The sequence below is a fragment of the Conger conger genome, chromosome 9 (genome assembly GCF_963514075.1).
Source record: "Conger conger chromosome 9, fConCon1.1, whole genome shotgun sequence".
Taxonomy (NCBI): Eukaryota; Metazoa; Chordata; class Actinopteri; order Anguilliformes; family Congridae; genus Conger; species Conger conger.
This window is the reverse complement of record NC_083768.1, coordinates 24033903-24051839: the sequence shown is the minus strand read 5'-3', so window position 1 is coordinate 24051839 and position 17937 is coordinate 24033903. Positions and strand designations below refer to the sequence as shown.

The following is a 17937-nucleotide window of genomic DNA, read 5'->3' as shown; positions in this document are numbered from 1 at the left end:
GTCGAAGGGGCCTAAAGAGCCCTGGTTTGGGTAAGGGTGCAGTCAGTCCTTTTGTTTGGTTTTATTCTTAACGACACCTGTATGTGAAATAAATGATGCAAATAAACATGGACTAGAGGTTTTATTGCAATGGGCTAAAAATAAAACATGTTAATCAACTCACAAGTGGTGAATGTATACTGTATGTAGTGGAGAAACATTTGGTCACAACCATCTCCTGTTTGCCTACATTTAGGCCCGGTGTGTACACTTAAATGCAGTATGCATTAAACTGAGAGAGTGTTAAATAATTTATACAGTTAGGTAAAGGTACTTCTAAAATTGATGGTTGAAATCAAGATAATTTTAAATATACTGAACAACAACATATACTTTTTTCTAATTAAAGCTACATAGCCATGTATTAGAAAGTGTATTTTGCCTTAAATCACATGGGTATATTTGTTTAGTAATATTTAATATATTTTCCACACTTCCAAATAAACAGAAATGATGGATGCAAATTTTTCCCCCCATCTTAAACTCTCAAATCAAGTTGTTAAGAAAGCAAAAGCCATTGCTTAAAACATTGTATTTGTACTTGGGATACTTGTTTTCTATTTGTGTGTCTGAATATTACAGGCAAAAACACTCAAGTGTTACCAAAGAATTCCTGGCCTCAAGCCAAGTCCTGTGCTAACATGAACTCCACCCTTATCAGACAGGGCCAGACACATGCACATGTGCGTAAGGTGGCATTTTCGCATCAATGTGTTGTTACAACCAATAAAATTGACATCTTCTGTGGATCCCATGTTGGCACAACCCCCAGTAAGGCGGATACTGATGGAGTGGTAAAGCAAGATACAGGCTCTACACTGTCCGCTGCTGCCAGTTTGCATACCTCTGCTAACCAAACCAAGCTAACCTGATTCCATTCATGCCATTCATGACAAGGTAATACCTTTAATAATTTTGGTATATGGCTGATCTATTGAATATTTTGCCACATGCGAAGTGAAACTTGGGGAAACATTGCACTTTGTTTGAAAAGTAAAAAGTAATTTTAAATTCTGTTAAATGTTCAGTGGATAAGTGAAGTCAAGTGGGCAGTAACACTCTTGTACCTTAAAGAAGGTGTGATTGTGGCATTATTCTTTTATTAACCTTTATTTATACAGGGTAGGTTAAAGAGTAATTGTTATATGCAATGAAATAACCAAACACAGGGCAAATATGTACATGTCTGTGCTACTCGGGGAATAGTTGCCAAAATGTACATTTGAAGTCCTTCAGTTGAACGCTTCGAAAAGGCATATCTAATATGGTGGTTTACTTTTTTCTGCAAAGGTTTAGTTTGTATTTTATTGAGCAATAATTATTACATGAATGTGAGGTGTGCAAAAGTGCCTGTACAAAATTTCGCAAATTACTACCACAATTGCTACTACTTTGATAAGTTTTCACCAACATGTAGAAGTATGGGGGGGAAGAGAAGTTGGTTGAATCAAGCTAATTGTGATCAGGGATGACAAGACTTCAAGAAACCTGTCCATTTTAATTCAGAAGAAAAGATTAATTTTTTAAAGATTAAAACACACTATCATAATCCTAATGATGCTGATGTCTGTTAAATTGCATATCAATGTGTTTGTGATTTACATATGTGCAAGTGTGTATGTGTGTACATGTACATGTTTGAATAATGTCTCAGGTTCTACCCACATTATTCACTAGTGTTCTCCAGGCCAGCGGTAACCAGAACAGCAGTCATCTGCCATGGCAGACTCCCAAGACCATGGTAAATCCCTGGGATAGGCTTCATATTTTTTAATAAGAACTCATTAGTCACTCTATTACACCAAATCTTTTTGCTTTGTTCTCAAGAAGAATGTATGAAAACAGTACCAGTTGACCACATGGAAGCACTATATTGCAATTATTTTTAAATGGGGGAGAGCGGGGCATACTATCACACTTTTTACTCTTTCTGACACTACTTGGGCTCAGTACATCACAATGGAATAAATTCCATACCAAATGAAAGAATGAAGTCTAGGGCACATATTTTGTATTCATTACATCTTTATATTTCAGTGCAGAGTTATATACAATTGAATAGAGGTTGTGCACTGGCACTATGTGGGGTAAGTTGACATTTAAATCTCTCCTGTACTATAGGTGAGAATTATAATAATATAATAGCTTTTATTACATAAAATGTGAAGTACCATAAGAAAACTATCATCACCTCAGATTAGTGTGATTTTCACCAAGTCAACATGAAGTCACACAAAAAATAAATGTTTTAGAGAAATTAACAGTGTGAAAACGTACCCCGCTCTCCCCTACCTACTCACCAAACTGGGCCCAAAAGTTCAAACAAATGTAATGTTTTATTTATATTGTGTTTTTAAAGAAATAATCCCAAAAAATAATTGAAGAATAGAAAATGATCTTCGCGTCGACCCTCTTTCAGATTAAAATTGTGAAGCGAAGAAAAGGCTTATGTCAACATGGTGGCTTTAGGCAAATGAACTTGCAAAATGTGACAGATGATTGCACGTGTGCAAAGTCAACCTTTCCATTTTTATTTTTTTTATAAGTTGCTGAGAGATATCTTATTGTTGTGCACAGTATCCACCAAAGTAAAGCAGGTGTTTACAGTGCACTGTGTTGTCTGGAGAAAGGTGGAACATACGCAAGCTGAACAACAAACGGCACATATTACAATGAACCCTTTCGCGCGTAATATTTTCAGTGGCCACACATTTTTGTTTCCGCGTGCAGCGTATGTTCTGGAATTAAACGGTTACATCACATAAGTCTTCGCACGGTAGAAGTTGTCCTGGGCAAGAGTGCTGCTGACAATGATTGTAAATATGGTATTATACTCTACTGTAGTCCTACAAATGCAATAATAATGACAGTTGTAACCTACTTACCTATTAGTGGGGAAACTTGCCAAACTGGCCCCTTCATTTCTCACCATGTAGCCACGGTAGCTGCGCTAGCTTAGCCTAGCTTTATCTTCAATTTCCCCTGCATTGCATATCTGACTTTCATTAAGTTCAATATAGCTAAATATACAAGGACACTAAATAGCTAAGCTGCGTGTGGCAGGCACGAGAGGATCAACTGCATGATATAACTAAGCCAGCTGCATGTCGGCGAATGCAGTTCGCGTGATGAAAACCTCTTATTACATTAATGGCATTTGGCAGACGCTCTTATCCAGAGCGTCGTAAACTTTGTTAGACTAAGCAGGAGGCAACCCCCCCCCCCCCCCCCCCCCCCCCGGAGCAATGCATGGTTAAGGGCCTTGCTCAAGGGCCCAACGGCTGTGTGGATCTAATTGTGGCTACACCGGGGATTTAAACACCAACCTTTCGGGTCACCAGTCATGTACCTTAACCACTACGCTACCTGCCCCTTTGTGATATTTGTGATATTATTCGCATGTTTCAAATTACGTATTCCGATTCGAGCAGACATTGTAACAGACACTCACAATGTTTGTAAAGTATATTTTACGTCTGTAAGTTACTGATCACGATGTCCGAAAACTATAGACTGGCTAAAACACGGCCAACTCAGTAATTTGGTCAGAACAAAGATAGGAAAGTGACTGAGATATCACGTTTCTTTCGGGCAGTCTTCCCTGAAGACTTGATCGGGAAATAAGTGAGGATGTGCTGGTAGCAAATGAAGCATCTCTCCAATATATTATCTTTAGTTGAATGCGGAAAAACAACATGGCAGCGCCCATTGCACTGTAAAGCGCCGTCTTTTACAGTCTTTAGTTAATTATTTTCATCACTAGTGGTGTGACACATTGGAACTTGTAATCGACATTGTGTCGTTTACATTCTGCTTTCTGTCACTGCGTAGTTTGCTAATTTCGCCAGCAGTCTAAAGTTACTTAACTCATAGCATGTGGACTAACTTAGTTAGTATATGTTTTCCTGTTGAGCAAGTGTGAATAGCCACATAAACAAATCAATGCTTAACCAAAAGACCGGCGTTTTAAAGAGTTTATTGGTTGCACCAAATGCACCCACATTTGTGAGTGTATGTAAGCGATGCATATAGTGCAAATGAAAATAGATGACAAACGTCAAGTTACTGTATTGTAATAAAATTAGCATTTCAGTACAACAGATGAATCGTGGGCATCGTATTGTAATCATGTTTGCACTTTACATTAATGTACAATTGTTAGATCCGTGTTAAAAGGTCAAGAACCACTAAATTGCTTAGCTAGGGCAGTGTTGCTGTCAGTAAGTTGTAAAGCGATTGTCATTTATCAGCCATTTCAACTTCTGAAATCACAAGTTTTTTATTATTGATTTCTAATGCCATAATGCATATGCTGACAGGGTTTAGTACACACTTCTGTGACGTTGTTCAGAAGCCTTGTTAGACGACAGAAACCCATTGTGATAACATTATGAAGTGAGCGTTCTAATGATGCGTTCTAATCACATATTTGTGATCATACGCGTTTGGGCCAGTTCTGGAGTGATCACATATTTGTGCTGCTACGCGCGATAGGGCTAATAATTTGCAGTCTGCACACTGCCCCTCATTTTGTGAGAGACAGTAACAGAATAAAGATTAGCGAGCTCTACTGTTCCAACTTCTTCTCCAAACAGGATATTCATAGTTTCTTTAGATCCAGCTGCAGTTTTGGGATAGTAAAAGTCTTATCTGGCTATATGTAAAGCAGGACACCAGAAGTGCTTTTTCATCTCTCTTTTTGTCCCTCTCCTCTCACAGGAATGAGGTTCCTGGAGGGACACAAGGAACAGATCATAGAGAGGGTAAGATGGCCCTGGCCCATATTGGATGCTGTGGTCTCACGCCATCTGATTGGAGAGGAGCTGGCACAGAGGGCCCAGGCTGCTGTGAGCCCTCAAGGTGTGATGAGGGCCCTTTTTGAGGCCCTGGAAGCTGAAATATTGCAGCAGAGAGACACCTTCTTCCAAATATTGAAGGATGCCGAACCTGATCTCATCCATGAGTTGGGTAAGACCTCCATCTTCTTTACCTGTTCCTCATCCTTTCCCTCTGTCTCTATCCTCATTCATGGGTCTCAAGTCTTTTCAGTGTTGTCAAAGGCAAAGAAACATCAAAATGGCTCAAAAACTGCTTTGTTTATAAAATAGTTTAAGAACGTTTGCGAACAGGCGTTTTTTCATGATTTACACAGATGCAACTTTTATTTAATAGATTTTATTCCAGACGTTCATACTGTTTTGCACTTACAGGTGCCAAATCTTTAATCCATCTCTGTCTCTTATATGAATTGTGCTATATATTCATCCATAAAATCACAATTGGTCTATTTCCTTCTTGCCTTAGCTGTCTGCTCATTAGAAATTCCCAGAATTATCACCTCCACTGTGATAAATGTGATACTTTTTAATGTCCGTCATCCCTCTACTGAATTTGGAAAGCTGGGCTTCAGATATTTTGCACCTTACATATGGAACAATCCGCAATTAATAAATTAATTTTGATTGCTGATTTTAAGCATGTAATTCATGAATCTGTGACTGAAGTATGCTCCTGCTTATAACCTCTGATCTTTCCAATTGCTGTCTCATTCTCAATTTGTTGTTTGTAACTAGATTGTTTTACTGTCTGATTGGGCAACTTTGCATTTTATGTCAGGTCCCCCTTGTGAAAGAGATCTCAATCTCAATGGGGTATTCCTAGCTATATAATGGGAAAATAAAATGTATAATAGAATTTCTCTGAATCTGTAATCATTTATGAGCTTTCATTGACGTTTGCTACCATAATCTTCTTTAACCCTTTCGCGCGTAAGTTCAAAAATATTTTCAGTGGCCACACAGCGTGAGTTTTTTTGCAGTCTGTTTTTTTCTCCCACTGACAAGAGGGCAGACCCCTAGTGACAGCATCAAGTCTCTGAGAATAATATGCAACAAGCCTGATTCTATCATGTTTTTGCAGAAGAACAGCAGATATATAACCAGCCTTCTCATTCATAGTCAAAAGAAAAGGTTTGTTCATGTCAGGAAGGCCTAAAGTCGGGGCTAATGTCAGTTGTCGTTTTAATTTCTGAAGATACATGTCAGCAGTCTCTGTCCATGTAACCTTATCATTAGCAGAGAGATTTAGGCCGTGGGCCAAATAGTCAGGGATCCACTGTCTACAATAACCTGTCATGCCTAGAAAAGATTATTTTGTTTTTTACTTTGGGGTTTAGGAAAATCGAGAATCGCCTGGATTCTGTCAGTTCCCAAAGATTTTCCTGCTTTAGAAATTTTGTGGCCAAGATGAACTGAATTGAAGTCTCTCGTTTGACTTTGCGGCCCTGTTACTAGGAATTTTAGCAGCTGTCCTTATCTGGTGAGTGGAGAAGAATGAACATATTGGAAGAGAAAAGAATTGGAACTGTTCCAAATTCTCCTGCAGAGCACCAGAGAATACCCTTTTGGTAGTCAAGACCAGGTGTATCGTTTTGTCTTAAACGTAAAAGCAAACCAGGACTGGGAATCAATATCAACCGATATACTGTGAAGAAGAAAAACATTAGCAAGATCGATCACAGTGAAATATTTTGCATTGCCCAGGATTTGGGCCAAACTAGTAGTTTAGCTTGGGGATAACTGGAGCAACTTAGTGCTGTTTACAGCTCCTAAATCATCCATCATGCTTTTTTTCACAGGCAGAATTGTATTGCACGGAGAGTTAGGGTAGGGAACCACAACATCAGCTTTTAGCAACACATCAAAATTGGGGCCAATTCCTTCCTCAGCCTCTAGGCAGAGGGGATATTGGTGTTTACATGGCCTGTACTCTGACTTCGGGGTAACTTGAAGTGAAGTAGCCCCAGTCATGAGCCACACATCATATTTGGACGTGGCCCACAATGAGGGAATTGCACTCAGTTTTGGGTCTGACACATGCAAATACGTGTGAGTGTTACAAGGCAATGCATGAATGCTGCAAACAGCTGTCAGAGAATCTGGAAACTGGTGTGTAGTAACACGCAGAGAGGGAGAATATTTTGTGAGTTTCCTGTCTCTTCCTGTCTGTCTGTAGTCCAAACATAATTTAACCCAGGGTCCTGTGTCTTCCCATTTTTTGTTTGAGGCTTTACACAGAGAAACATGGGGTGCACTTCCACAAATGGTACAAAATGACTGTTGTGCTGAGCTCAATTGTACAGGCAATGTGCAAAAACCTTGTCCTCCCAAAAACTCTCGTACAAAATTTAGTTTCACCGTACCATTTCTCCTCATATTCAAAATCTCTACTCCTTCCGTACATGCAGTTTTCCTTTAATTCTCACTGGTTTTTCACCAGTGCCTCATTTCGTCCTGTGTCTGAGCAAGGCACTTTGTATCTCCTACTGTACTACAGTATGGTGCCTTGCATCAAACCCATTTTTCCTCTGTTCAATACATCTCTTACACCAATCTTCTGCATCTAGTTTCTCCATCTCTGGCATATTTACATGGCCTTAGCTGTGCCTAGGAATCTGTCCAGATCTCGCGCATTGAAGTACATTTCAAAGTTTTCTGCACTGTCAATTCTGTCAATTGTTCAGCCATCATTTACACATTCTACAACCAGTGCTCATCTGCACATTACATCTCTACCAAGCAGGTTTACCAGACATACAGGAGAGAGTAAAAATGTATGTTTTAAAATGATAGTAGAACCCGCATTGTTATCCTGAACCAGTAAAGGAATTGTAAACCTTTCTGTCGTATTACCTCCTCCGGCATCTTGACTGACCATAGTTTTTCCACAAGGTGGAAGCTTTGATCCCCACAATTCTGCTGTTATTACAGAATGACCAGCTCCCATATTTACAATAAAGTCTAATGCTCGCCTATTTACTTTTAACGACCAGATTGGTAATGAATTTGGGGGTGTTTGATATAGAAAACCCGCAGACTAGCTGCAGTTGCACACTGGGGACCGGGGTTCGATTCTCGGTCCTGCCAAAAGCCAAGTTTGGCCGGCTCACGTGGAGCAGCAATAATTGGCTCCAGAGGGAGGGACTTGGCAGGGTTAGTAGATCGCCGCACAAATCAAGCACCTCGGGCGCCTCGGAATCACGGTTACAGCTTGGGAGGCGAGACGGCTTGAAGAAGGCGTGTCGCTCTCCCGTTGGCCGCCGAGGGACGGGGTGTGGGCGGTGTATCTAATACTGGCTCTAATTGAATCAGACGGGGTCCAATTGGCTACCAAATTGGGAGAAAAAGGGAAAAATCGGATAAAAATTATAAAAATAAAAAAAAATAAAAAAATAAAAACCTGCAGACTCACCACCCTGTGCATGCGTCTCGTCCTCCCCTGCACACCTTCATTATCCTTGTAATCCAGTTTGGCTGCCAGGATTCAAGAAAACACTCGCACCCTGTGGAATGAGTCCAGCCATTCCACCTGGGGCAGCCATCAGGGTTTTGGAACATGACATTACCCTGGCGAGCCGTTTCCCAATGTCCAGTATCCTTTTACTGAAGCCAGTTCGTTCCGCAACCGTCCATGAAGCAGTTAGTCAGCTGGGTTTTGTATGGGGTGAGACTGGCTCCAGGTTTCTCCAAGTTATCTCCAGGTTTCTCCATTCCGCTGTGTGCATCATATTTTTCTGTAAGTCTCTCAAGAACATCATTAACAGTTTCACCAGTCCTTTCAAAGCTTCCATAAATTGTTCTCGGCCAACCTGAGTCGGATCTGGCAGGTCCTCACACATGGCCTGCAACTCTAGCAGCTTCCAGGGATGATACACCAGGACCGTCAGACCCTGGTCTTCCTGACCAACTCTTGGGTTTGGGCATTTCGTGCAGTTTGCCCATGGTGGAAATGACCTTTCCCGTGGAATCTGGGCTTGCTGAGGCTGTTGCCTGACTCAGCTATCCGCAGCCCCACTGCTGGAAAGTGAGGGTCTCGCAGAGCTGGACTCTGCTGCTCAGGGCAGCTCCTTGCTGTGCCGGGCATTGCTGATAGTGGTCTGGCGGACATGCAGGGTAATCTAGGTCCAGGTCAATTTTGTATATATACCGGCGAGCTGTGCTAAATTTGGATAAAAAGAGCAGCTGGAATGTACAACAGGAGGTAACACTGAATAATAATATAAAAAACATTATAAAATGTATTTATGTATTTATTTTAGTGGCAGTTTCACCACTCCGGATTTATCTCCTTCTTCCCACTACACAATGCCCCTATCGCACTGAACTATGTTGAGCTTGCACTCTCACAGACAACAAAAGATACCATATTACTCAACAAGGTACTTTTTATATGTATTTACTCATTAAGGCCTATCAATTATTAAAGTTAACTGTTAACTATTACTTCTCTCAGCACTTGGGACCCAGTCCCAGAGTGTTAGTATGACTACTAATCACTCTCGAACACTCTCAGCGCTTGGGACCCAGTCCCAGAGTGTTAGTATGACTACTAATCACTCTCGAACACTCTCAATGTTTGGGACCCAGTCCCACAGTGTTAGTGAGAGCATACCAGCTCTCGTGTTTGAATCACTCTCCCAGAGTGATGGATCGGTTGGCCCCAAGTCAAACGAGGTACCTTTTAGTGATTTACTATGGCCTCACCTGAGTTTTTTTTTTTTTTTTTTTTTCTTCGCGTATTGGTTACCTCACACATAAACATCTCGGAACTGGAGCAGATACCATCACCTTCCCCATAGGCGATTACTTACAATCCCTTCGTGGGGTGGGTTTTTTGGTTCAAGGGACACTAACCCCTGGCAAGTGTACACTGTCAGTCTGCGTCACAGACGCTGAGACTGTTCTGGATAGGGAAAAACCAGACATAGTAAGACTTATATACAGTTTATATACAGTACACTGAGCTAGAAGGGGGGGCTTTACCAAATTAAAAACACATGAAGCTGGCCACTAACATTTACCAGTATTTTTGTCTTCTGATTACCCCTTGTTGACCTTGCTGTAAGACCAGAATGTGCTAGCTACCCCCTTCTAGGAGAAGCAGAGCAAGCTACCCCCTTCTAGGAGAAGCAGAGACATAAAGGTCAAAGGCTGTCTGTCTGCTGGGAGAGAGACAGAGAAAGACTCCTCGTAAGCACTTAATTCAGAAAGTGGTCTAATAGTAATAAGGATTCAAAATAAAAGGTTATTTTTAATCACGTGATTGTCTTTATGTTAACATACATTGTCAATTAAGAATCAATTAAGAAAATGACCCTTACAAAAAAGTGATTATTCTGCCATAATGAATATGCTGACAGGGTTAAGTGCACATTTCATTTCCGTGTTAGATGGCAGAAACTTATTGTGACAAAAGTATGAAGTGAGTGTCCTAATGATGCGTTCTAATCATATATCTGCGATTGTTCGCAATTGGGCGAGTTCTGGGGTGATTTGTGATGATACGCGCAAATGGGTAAAGCAAGAAGGCAGCTTATGTTCCAGTCATTATAAATTATGAATATCTTTATATAATTATGACTTTTCTATTTAGTCAAGTATATTTTGAATGATCAGAAATGCCATTGCTTTGTCTTATTTTCTGCTTAATTTCTAAAGAATAATAAAATCCACTGCTGCTAAAACTTGAAGGCCATTTCCATAAAATCTTAACTAACAGAACAGAGGGACGCAGAGCACAAGGATGAAGAGGTTCAGATACCGATGGAACAGTATGAAGACACCAAGGAAGAGGAGAAAATAAAGGCCAAGCCACAAACCAAGAAGGATGCCCTGAAGAGAAGGAGAGAGGAAACAATCAGAGCAATTGAACAAATAGAAAGGCTCTGGGAAGCCACTAAGAAAGAGGTGAGCGAGCTGGAGCAGACGAGTGGGCCAAGGGTGAGGATTGAGAGACAAGAAGAAGAAATAAAAATCATATTGGAGGAGAAGAGACAGCTGGAAAACAGGACCGAGCAGATGAAGGTCGAAATGCAAAACATGAAGGAGGAGACAAGGCACGAGAGGGAAAGGATTAAAGCAGAGTTACAGGCAGAAACAGACACACTAGAGAAAAGAAGAGAAGAGATGAGAAGAGAGAGAGAAGATCTGGAGTTGATCAAGCAGGATGTGCTGAGAGCGAGGGAAGAGATGGAACAAAGCAATGAAGCCACCAAACGGGAGAAGGACAAGATGGAAGAGATGAAATCTGAGATACAGAGACAGATTGAGGAAATAGAGCAGGGGATTGAAGAGACCAAACATGCAAAAGACAATATGAATCATATGAAGGTGGAGCTGCAGAGAGAGAGAGAGGATCTTGAGAGAAGAAGAGAAGACACCAACAAGCAAAAAGTACAGCTTGAACAGATCAAGTGGGAAATCAACAGGGTTAAAGAAGAGATGGAAAAAAGATGGAATGAGACAGAGAAAGAAGAGCTTGAACGAAGAGCTTGGATGCAGAGAGGGTGGGAAGAACTGGAACAGATGAGGGCTGAGATGCAGAGAGCCAAAGAACAGCAAGTAGAAAGTAGAGAAATTATAAAACGAGAGAAAGACAAGCTTGAAAAAATGAAAACTGACATAAGCAGAGAAAAAGATTCCCTGGCAAGAAGTAGAAATGAGGCACAAAGAGATAAAACAGAATTGCAGCAGACAAAGTACATGATACACAGAGAAAAAGAAGAGATTGAACGAAAGAGAGAAGAAATTGAACGGGAAAATTACAAGATGCAAGAGATAAAGGCTGCAATGCAGACTCGGATGGAAGCAACAGAAAATGCGATTATGCAGTTGAAGCAAGAGAATGCCAGGATGCAAGAGACAAAGGCAGAGATGCAGAGGGCAAAAGAAGTGTTAGAAAAACAAAGGGATGAGACGAGGAGAGCAAAGGAAGGGCTAGAGAAACGACGGTATGAGACTGTGAAAGAAGAGTTGGAGCAGAGAGCTGAAATACAGAGAGAGAAAGAAGAGATGGAACAGATCAAATCTGAGAGGCAGAGAGCACATGAACAGGTGGAAAGAATTAGAGCTGAAAAAGAAAAAGAGCTTGAACAGGAAAAAAGAGAGATAAATCGACGGTGGCACAATATTGAACAAATACAAGGCCAATTACAAACAGAGAAAGATGCCCTGAAGAGAAGAGGAACTGAGACAAGGAGAGAACGAGAAGAGTTGGAACTGATGAAGAATGAGATCCAGAGATCCAGAGAAGAGATGGAACAAAGCAGGAAATTTACCAAACAAGAAAAGGACAAGATTGAAGACATGAAATCTGAGATACAGAGACAGCTAGAGGCAATAGAGCACAGAATTGAAGAGACCCAACAAGCCAAATACGAGATGGATCACATGAAGTTGGAGATGCAGAGAGAGAGAGAGGATTTGGAGAGAAGAAGGGATGAGACAAAGAAAGATAAGGAACAACTTGAACAGATCAAGCAAGAGATTTTTAGAGTGAAAGAGGACATGGAAAAGAGGTTGGTTGAAGTTGAGAAAGAGGAGCTGGAACACAGAGATGGAATACAAAAAGAAAGGGAAGAGCTTCAGGAGATGAGGGCTGAGATCCAGAGCACCAAAGAACAGATAGAAGAAAAAAGGGAAGTGACAAAGCAAGAGAGAGATGAGTTTCAGAAAGTGAAAGCTGAGCTAAAAGTACAGAGCGAAATCCTAGAGAAAAGAATAATGGAGACCACAATTGAAAAAGAAGAGTTGGAACAAATCAAATGTGAGATGCTGAGAGCAAACGGAGAGATGGAACAGAACAGAAAAGTGATGGAGCTTGAGACGGACCAAATAAAACTGATGGAAGCCGAGATACAAAAAAAGATGTCAGAACTAGATAACAGTCTTCAAGAAGCCAAGCAAGAAAAATACAAAATAGAACAGATGAAGGCTGAGATACAGACTGAAAAAACGATGTTAGAAAAGCAACGCGACGAGGCGGGGATAGCAAAGGAACAGATGGTAAAAAGACGGTATGAGACAATGAAAGAAGAAATGGAACAGAGAGCTGTGGTGGAGAGAGAGAAACAAGAGCTTGAACAGACAAGGTCTGAGATACAGAGAACAAGAGTAGAGATGGAAAACTTAACAGACAGGACGAAAAAAGACCTAAAACAGATGAGGGAACAGGCTGTTCGAGAGAGGGACAGGATTGCACAAATGAAAGCAGACACACAGGTGGAGAGGGATGCTCTGGAGAGGAAAAAAGATGAGATGGCAACAGAGAGAGAAGATCTAGAAATTATGAGGAATGAGATAACGAGAGCAAGGGAAGAGATGGAAAAAGACAAGAGGGAGACAAAACAAGAAAAGGACAAGATGGATCAGATGAAATATGAGATTCAGAGACAGATAAAGGAAATGCAAGAAAATATGGAGCATGCAAGACAAGCAAAATACAAGATGGAGCAGATGACAGTAGAAATGCAGGGGGAAAGAAAGCATTTAGAGACAGAGAAAGTGCCATTTGAACAGGTCAAATATGAGATTGAAAAAGTGAAAGAACAGGTGCAGAAATTTTGGGATGAAACTGAGAGGGAAATGCTGGAGGAGCAGGCCAGGTTGCAGAGCGAGAAAGATGAGTTGGAAAAAAGGATGGAAAAACTGAGGAAAGAATTTAATGAGATGGAAAAGACAAAGTCTGAGCTTGTGAGACAGAAAGAAGATATCGAAGCGAGGATGGAAAAGACAAACAGGGAATTGGAAAAAATCAAAGAGCAGAGGGCTGAGATAGAAAGGCAGAAAGAAGAACTTGAAAGAAGGATTGAAAGAACAAAAGAAGAGAAGGACAAGATGGAAAAGATGATGGGTGAGATACAAAGACAGACAGAAGAGTTGGAACAGAGGTTGGAAATCATAAAGACTGAGAAAGATGACATGGAAGTGATGAAAGCTGAATTACAGAGACAGAGAGAGGAACTACAAAAGCAGAGAGAGGAACTACAAAAGCAGAGGGAAGAACTACAAAAGCAGGGAGAAGACTCCATGAGGGAGAGAGATGCTTTTGAAGACATGAAGGCTGAAATATTGCAAGCAAAAGAACAAATGGAGGAAGCCAAAGAAGAGATGAGAAAGGAAAAGGATAAAAGGGCTGTGATGCTGCTTGAGTTCAAAAGAACAGACGAAATAGAACAGGCAAGGAAAGACATAAAGACAGAGAAGGTATGTATGAAGACATAGACCTTGTGTATAATGTGAATGATGAAGGTACAGATGCAGTATGTATATGATCTAAAATGAATAAGCATGATTCATGACTTGATACTGTTGTGAAAATTGTATAGCCAATGGTGTGGTGCAGAGTGAATCATTATCAAACAAATCACAGGTTGACAGTCAAACAGAAATAACACAATTAAGTAAAATGAGGACAGGAATACAAGAGATTTTTGAATTATTGCGTTTTTATTGTTGAATGGTTAAACTTCCATGATTTCCCAAATGCATGACAGTGAAATAAAAAAATCAACATCTAAAATTGCTATTATTTTAAATGTACAAACTGTCATTTTAATTTAAAAAGGATGAGGTGGAACAGAAGAAGACAGAAATTAAAGACCAAAAACAGGAGATTGAAAGCACAATGGAGACTATTGACTATAAGAGTGAAGTGGAAATGGAAAGGGCAGACTTGCAAAGATGGAGAGAAGTACTGAATAAAAAGAGCAGTGAGATAAGGAGGGAGAAGATGGAGATTGAAGATATGAAGGCTGAGATGCAACAACAGAAAGAAAAAAACATGAAAGATACAGAACATGTGCAAAGGATGTTGCGTGAAGTGGATCAACAGAAAGAAGACCTTGAAATAAGAATTGCAGTGGTGAAGGCAGAGGAGGACAAAATGGCAAATCAGATGGTTGATTTTGAGGAAAAAAATAAAGAAGTGGATAAATGTCTGGTAGATATAATGAGGGAGAAGGATGGCATCAAACAAATGAAGGCAGATTTGAAAAAACAAAAAGATGACCTGGAAAACAGGGTGATAGCCATAAAGAAAGAGGAGGACATGACAGCAATGAGTGTGGCTAAATTAGAAAGTCAGAAAATAGATTTGAAAACCAAGGTAAGGAAAGAGAAGGATGAGGTGGAGATTAGCATGGCTGATTTAGAAAGAGAAGAAGAAGACTTTGGAAGAACTAAATCAAAAATTGGGAAGGAAAAAGAAACCACTGAAAAGCTGAAATCTGAAATAAAAGATGATCTGGAAAACAAAATAGTAGAGATAAAACCTGAAAAGAAAGAAACAAGGATGGGAGAAGGAACGGCAGGAGTCATGAGAGAAATAGATACAGTTGATTTACTCAAGGTGGAGATTGAAAGAGAGAAAGACAATCTGGAAATCAAGTTGCAAGAGATGATGGCAGAGAAGGAAAAGATGGATATAATTCAGGCTGACCTTGAAAAACAGAGAGAAAGCCTGAAAAACAAACTGGAAGAGGTGAGTATCAAGAAGGATGAGCTGGAAATAATCAAGGCCAATTTACATGGTCAAAATGAACACATTAAAAGAACAATGGCAGAAATAGAAAGTGAAAAGGAAATGATCAACCAAATGAAAGCTGAAGTAAAATCACAGAAAGAATATGTCGAAAAAGGAATAAAAGATATTCGAAAAAAAGAAAAAGAGGTGGCCATGGTCATGGTGGACATTGAAAGACAGAAAGAAGGAATGGAAAAAACCAGGATAGAGATCCTGAGAGAAAAGGATGATGTTAGTCGGGCAAAGGCTGAGATGAAAAGATGGAAAGAAGACTTGGAAAACAAATTTGAAGAAATTAGAAAGGAGAAGGAAATGATGCATACCAGTTGGGCTGGCCTACAGAACGAGAAAGATGAAATTGAAGAAAGTAGGAGAGACATTGCTTCACAGAAGGCTGATATTGATCAGGTAAAAAATGATATTGAACAACAGAAAGAAAAAATTGAAAACAGACTGGAAGAGATGAGAAAAGAGAATGACACATTGCAGCAGATGCGTCTTGACATTGAGAAAGAGAAGGATGAAATGAAAGAAAACAAGGAAATGGTAACAAGGGAGAAGACTGAGATTGAAATGATCAAGGCTGAGATACAACAACAGAATGAAAAGATTGTGAAGGAAACAGAAAATCTGGAAAGAATGAAGGATGAAATAGTCCAACAAAAAGAAGAGGTGGAAATCATGATGGCTGAGACGAAAAAGAATGAAACACTAAACTTAATGAAAGCTGACTTTGAGAAACAGAAAAAAGAAATGGATAAAATCTGTGAGCAGCTAAAAATAGACAAGCAAGATGTTGAGAAGCTGGATGTCGATATAAAGAAACAGAAAGAAGAGCTTGAATGTAAAAGCAAAGAAATCAATGATGACAAGGACAAAATTGATGTGATTCTACTTGATTTGGAGAAAAGGAGCAAAGACGTGGATAAGTACTTTGAGGAGATAATGTCAGAAAAAGTTGTCATTGAACAGATGAGGATTGACATGAAAAAACAAGAAGATGATCTGGATAAAAGGATGACAGACATGAAAAAAGAAGAGTACAAGTGTAGTATGGCTGTGGCTGACATAGATAGACAGAAAGAATTGATAGAAGAAAGCTTGGCTAAGATCATGAAAGAACAACGTGATATTGAGTCAGTAAAGGTTGATGTGAAAAGACAGAAAGTAGACCTGGGAAACAGGCTGGAGGAGATTAAAACAGAGAAGGAAAAGATTGATATTATTAAGGCTGACCTACAGAAAGAGAAAGAAGAGATTGGAGAAAGCAGAAGAGACGTTGCTTGGCAGAAAGCTGATATTGAAAAGCTGATAACTGATATTCATCAACAAAGAGATGACCTAAAGAACAAATTGGATGAGATGAGGAAAGAGAAAGACATGTTACAGAAGATGCATCTTGACATTCAAAAAGAGAAAGATGAAATTAACAAAAATAAAGAAGAGGTGGCAAGGGAGAAGGCTGAGATTCAGATGATTAAGGTTGAGATACAACAACAGGAAGAAAAGGTGATGAATGAGGCAGAGAAAGTGGAAAGGATGATGGGTGAGATAATCACACAGAAAGAAGAGCTTGAAATGGAAACTGCAGGAATACAGACAGAGAAGGACAACATGACAAAGACTAAGGCTGATTTGGAGAGAAAAAGCAAAGATGTGGATAAACACCTAGAGGAAATAATGTTGAAAAAAGCAAGCATTGAACATACAAAGGCAGATTTGAAAAAACAAGAAAATGCCCTGGAAAGCAGGATGGCAAACATAAACAAAGAGGAGGACAGGATTGAGATGATTGTGGCTGACCTTGAAAAAAAGAGAGAAAGCCTGAAAAACAGACTGGAAGAGATGAGAAAAGAGAATGACACATTGCAGCAGATGCGTCTTGACATTGAGAAAGAGAAGGATGAAATGAAAGAAAACAAGGAAATGGTAACAAGGGAGAAGACTGAGATTGAAATGATCATGGCTGAGATACAACAACAGAATGAAAAGATTGTGAAGGAAACAGAAAATCTGGAAAGAATGAAGGATGAAATAGTCCAACAAAAAGAAGAGGTGGAAATCATGATGGCTGAGACGAAAAAGAAGAATGAAACACTAAACTTAATGAAAGCTGACTTTGAGAAACAGAAAAAAGAAATGGATAAAATCTGTGAGCAGCTAAAAATAGACAAGCAAGATGTTGAGAAGCTGGATGCCGATATAAAGAAACAGAAAGAAGAGCTTGAATGCAAAAGCAAAGAAATCAATGATGACAAGGACAAAATGGCTGTAATTCTACTTGATTTGGAGATAAGGAACAAAGACGTGGATAAGTACTTTGAGGAGATAATGTCAGAAAAAGTTGTCATTGAACAGATGAGGATTGACATGAAAAAACAAGAAGATGATCTGGATAAAAGGATGACAGACATGAAAAAAGAAGAGTACAAGTGTAGTATGGCTGTGGCTGACATAGATAGACAGAAAGAATTGATAGAAGAAAGCTTGGCTAAGATCATGAAAGAACAACGTGATATTGAGTCAGTAAAGGTTGAT

At 39.8% G+C, this 17937-nt stretch overlaps 1 protein-coding gene across 1 annotated transcript in view; it reads left to right on the top strand.

Annotated features, from left to right (window-relative positions):
- Positions 1-861: 861 nt before the first annotated feature.
- Positions 862-17937, top strand: part of LOC133137601 (centromere protein F-like) — a gene marked incomplete at its 3' end in the record, with an annotated part of 20958 nt that continues 3882 nt past the window's right edge. Inside the window, exons 1-5 of the mRNA XM_061255944.1 lie at positions 862-936; positions 1694-1780; positions 4759-5007; positions 10597-14081; positions 14443-17937. The exon at positions 14443-17937 is cut by the window's right edge and continues 3882 nt beyond it. Coding sequence (XP_061111928.1) covers positions 1759-1780; positions 4759-5007; positions 10597-14081; positions 14443-17937 — 7251 coding nt within the window. The remainder of the gene's footprint in view (positions 937-1693; positions 1781-4758; positions 5008-10596; positions 14082-14442) is intronic.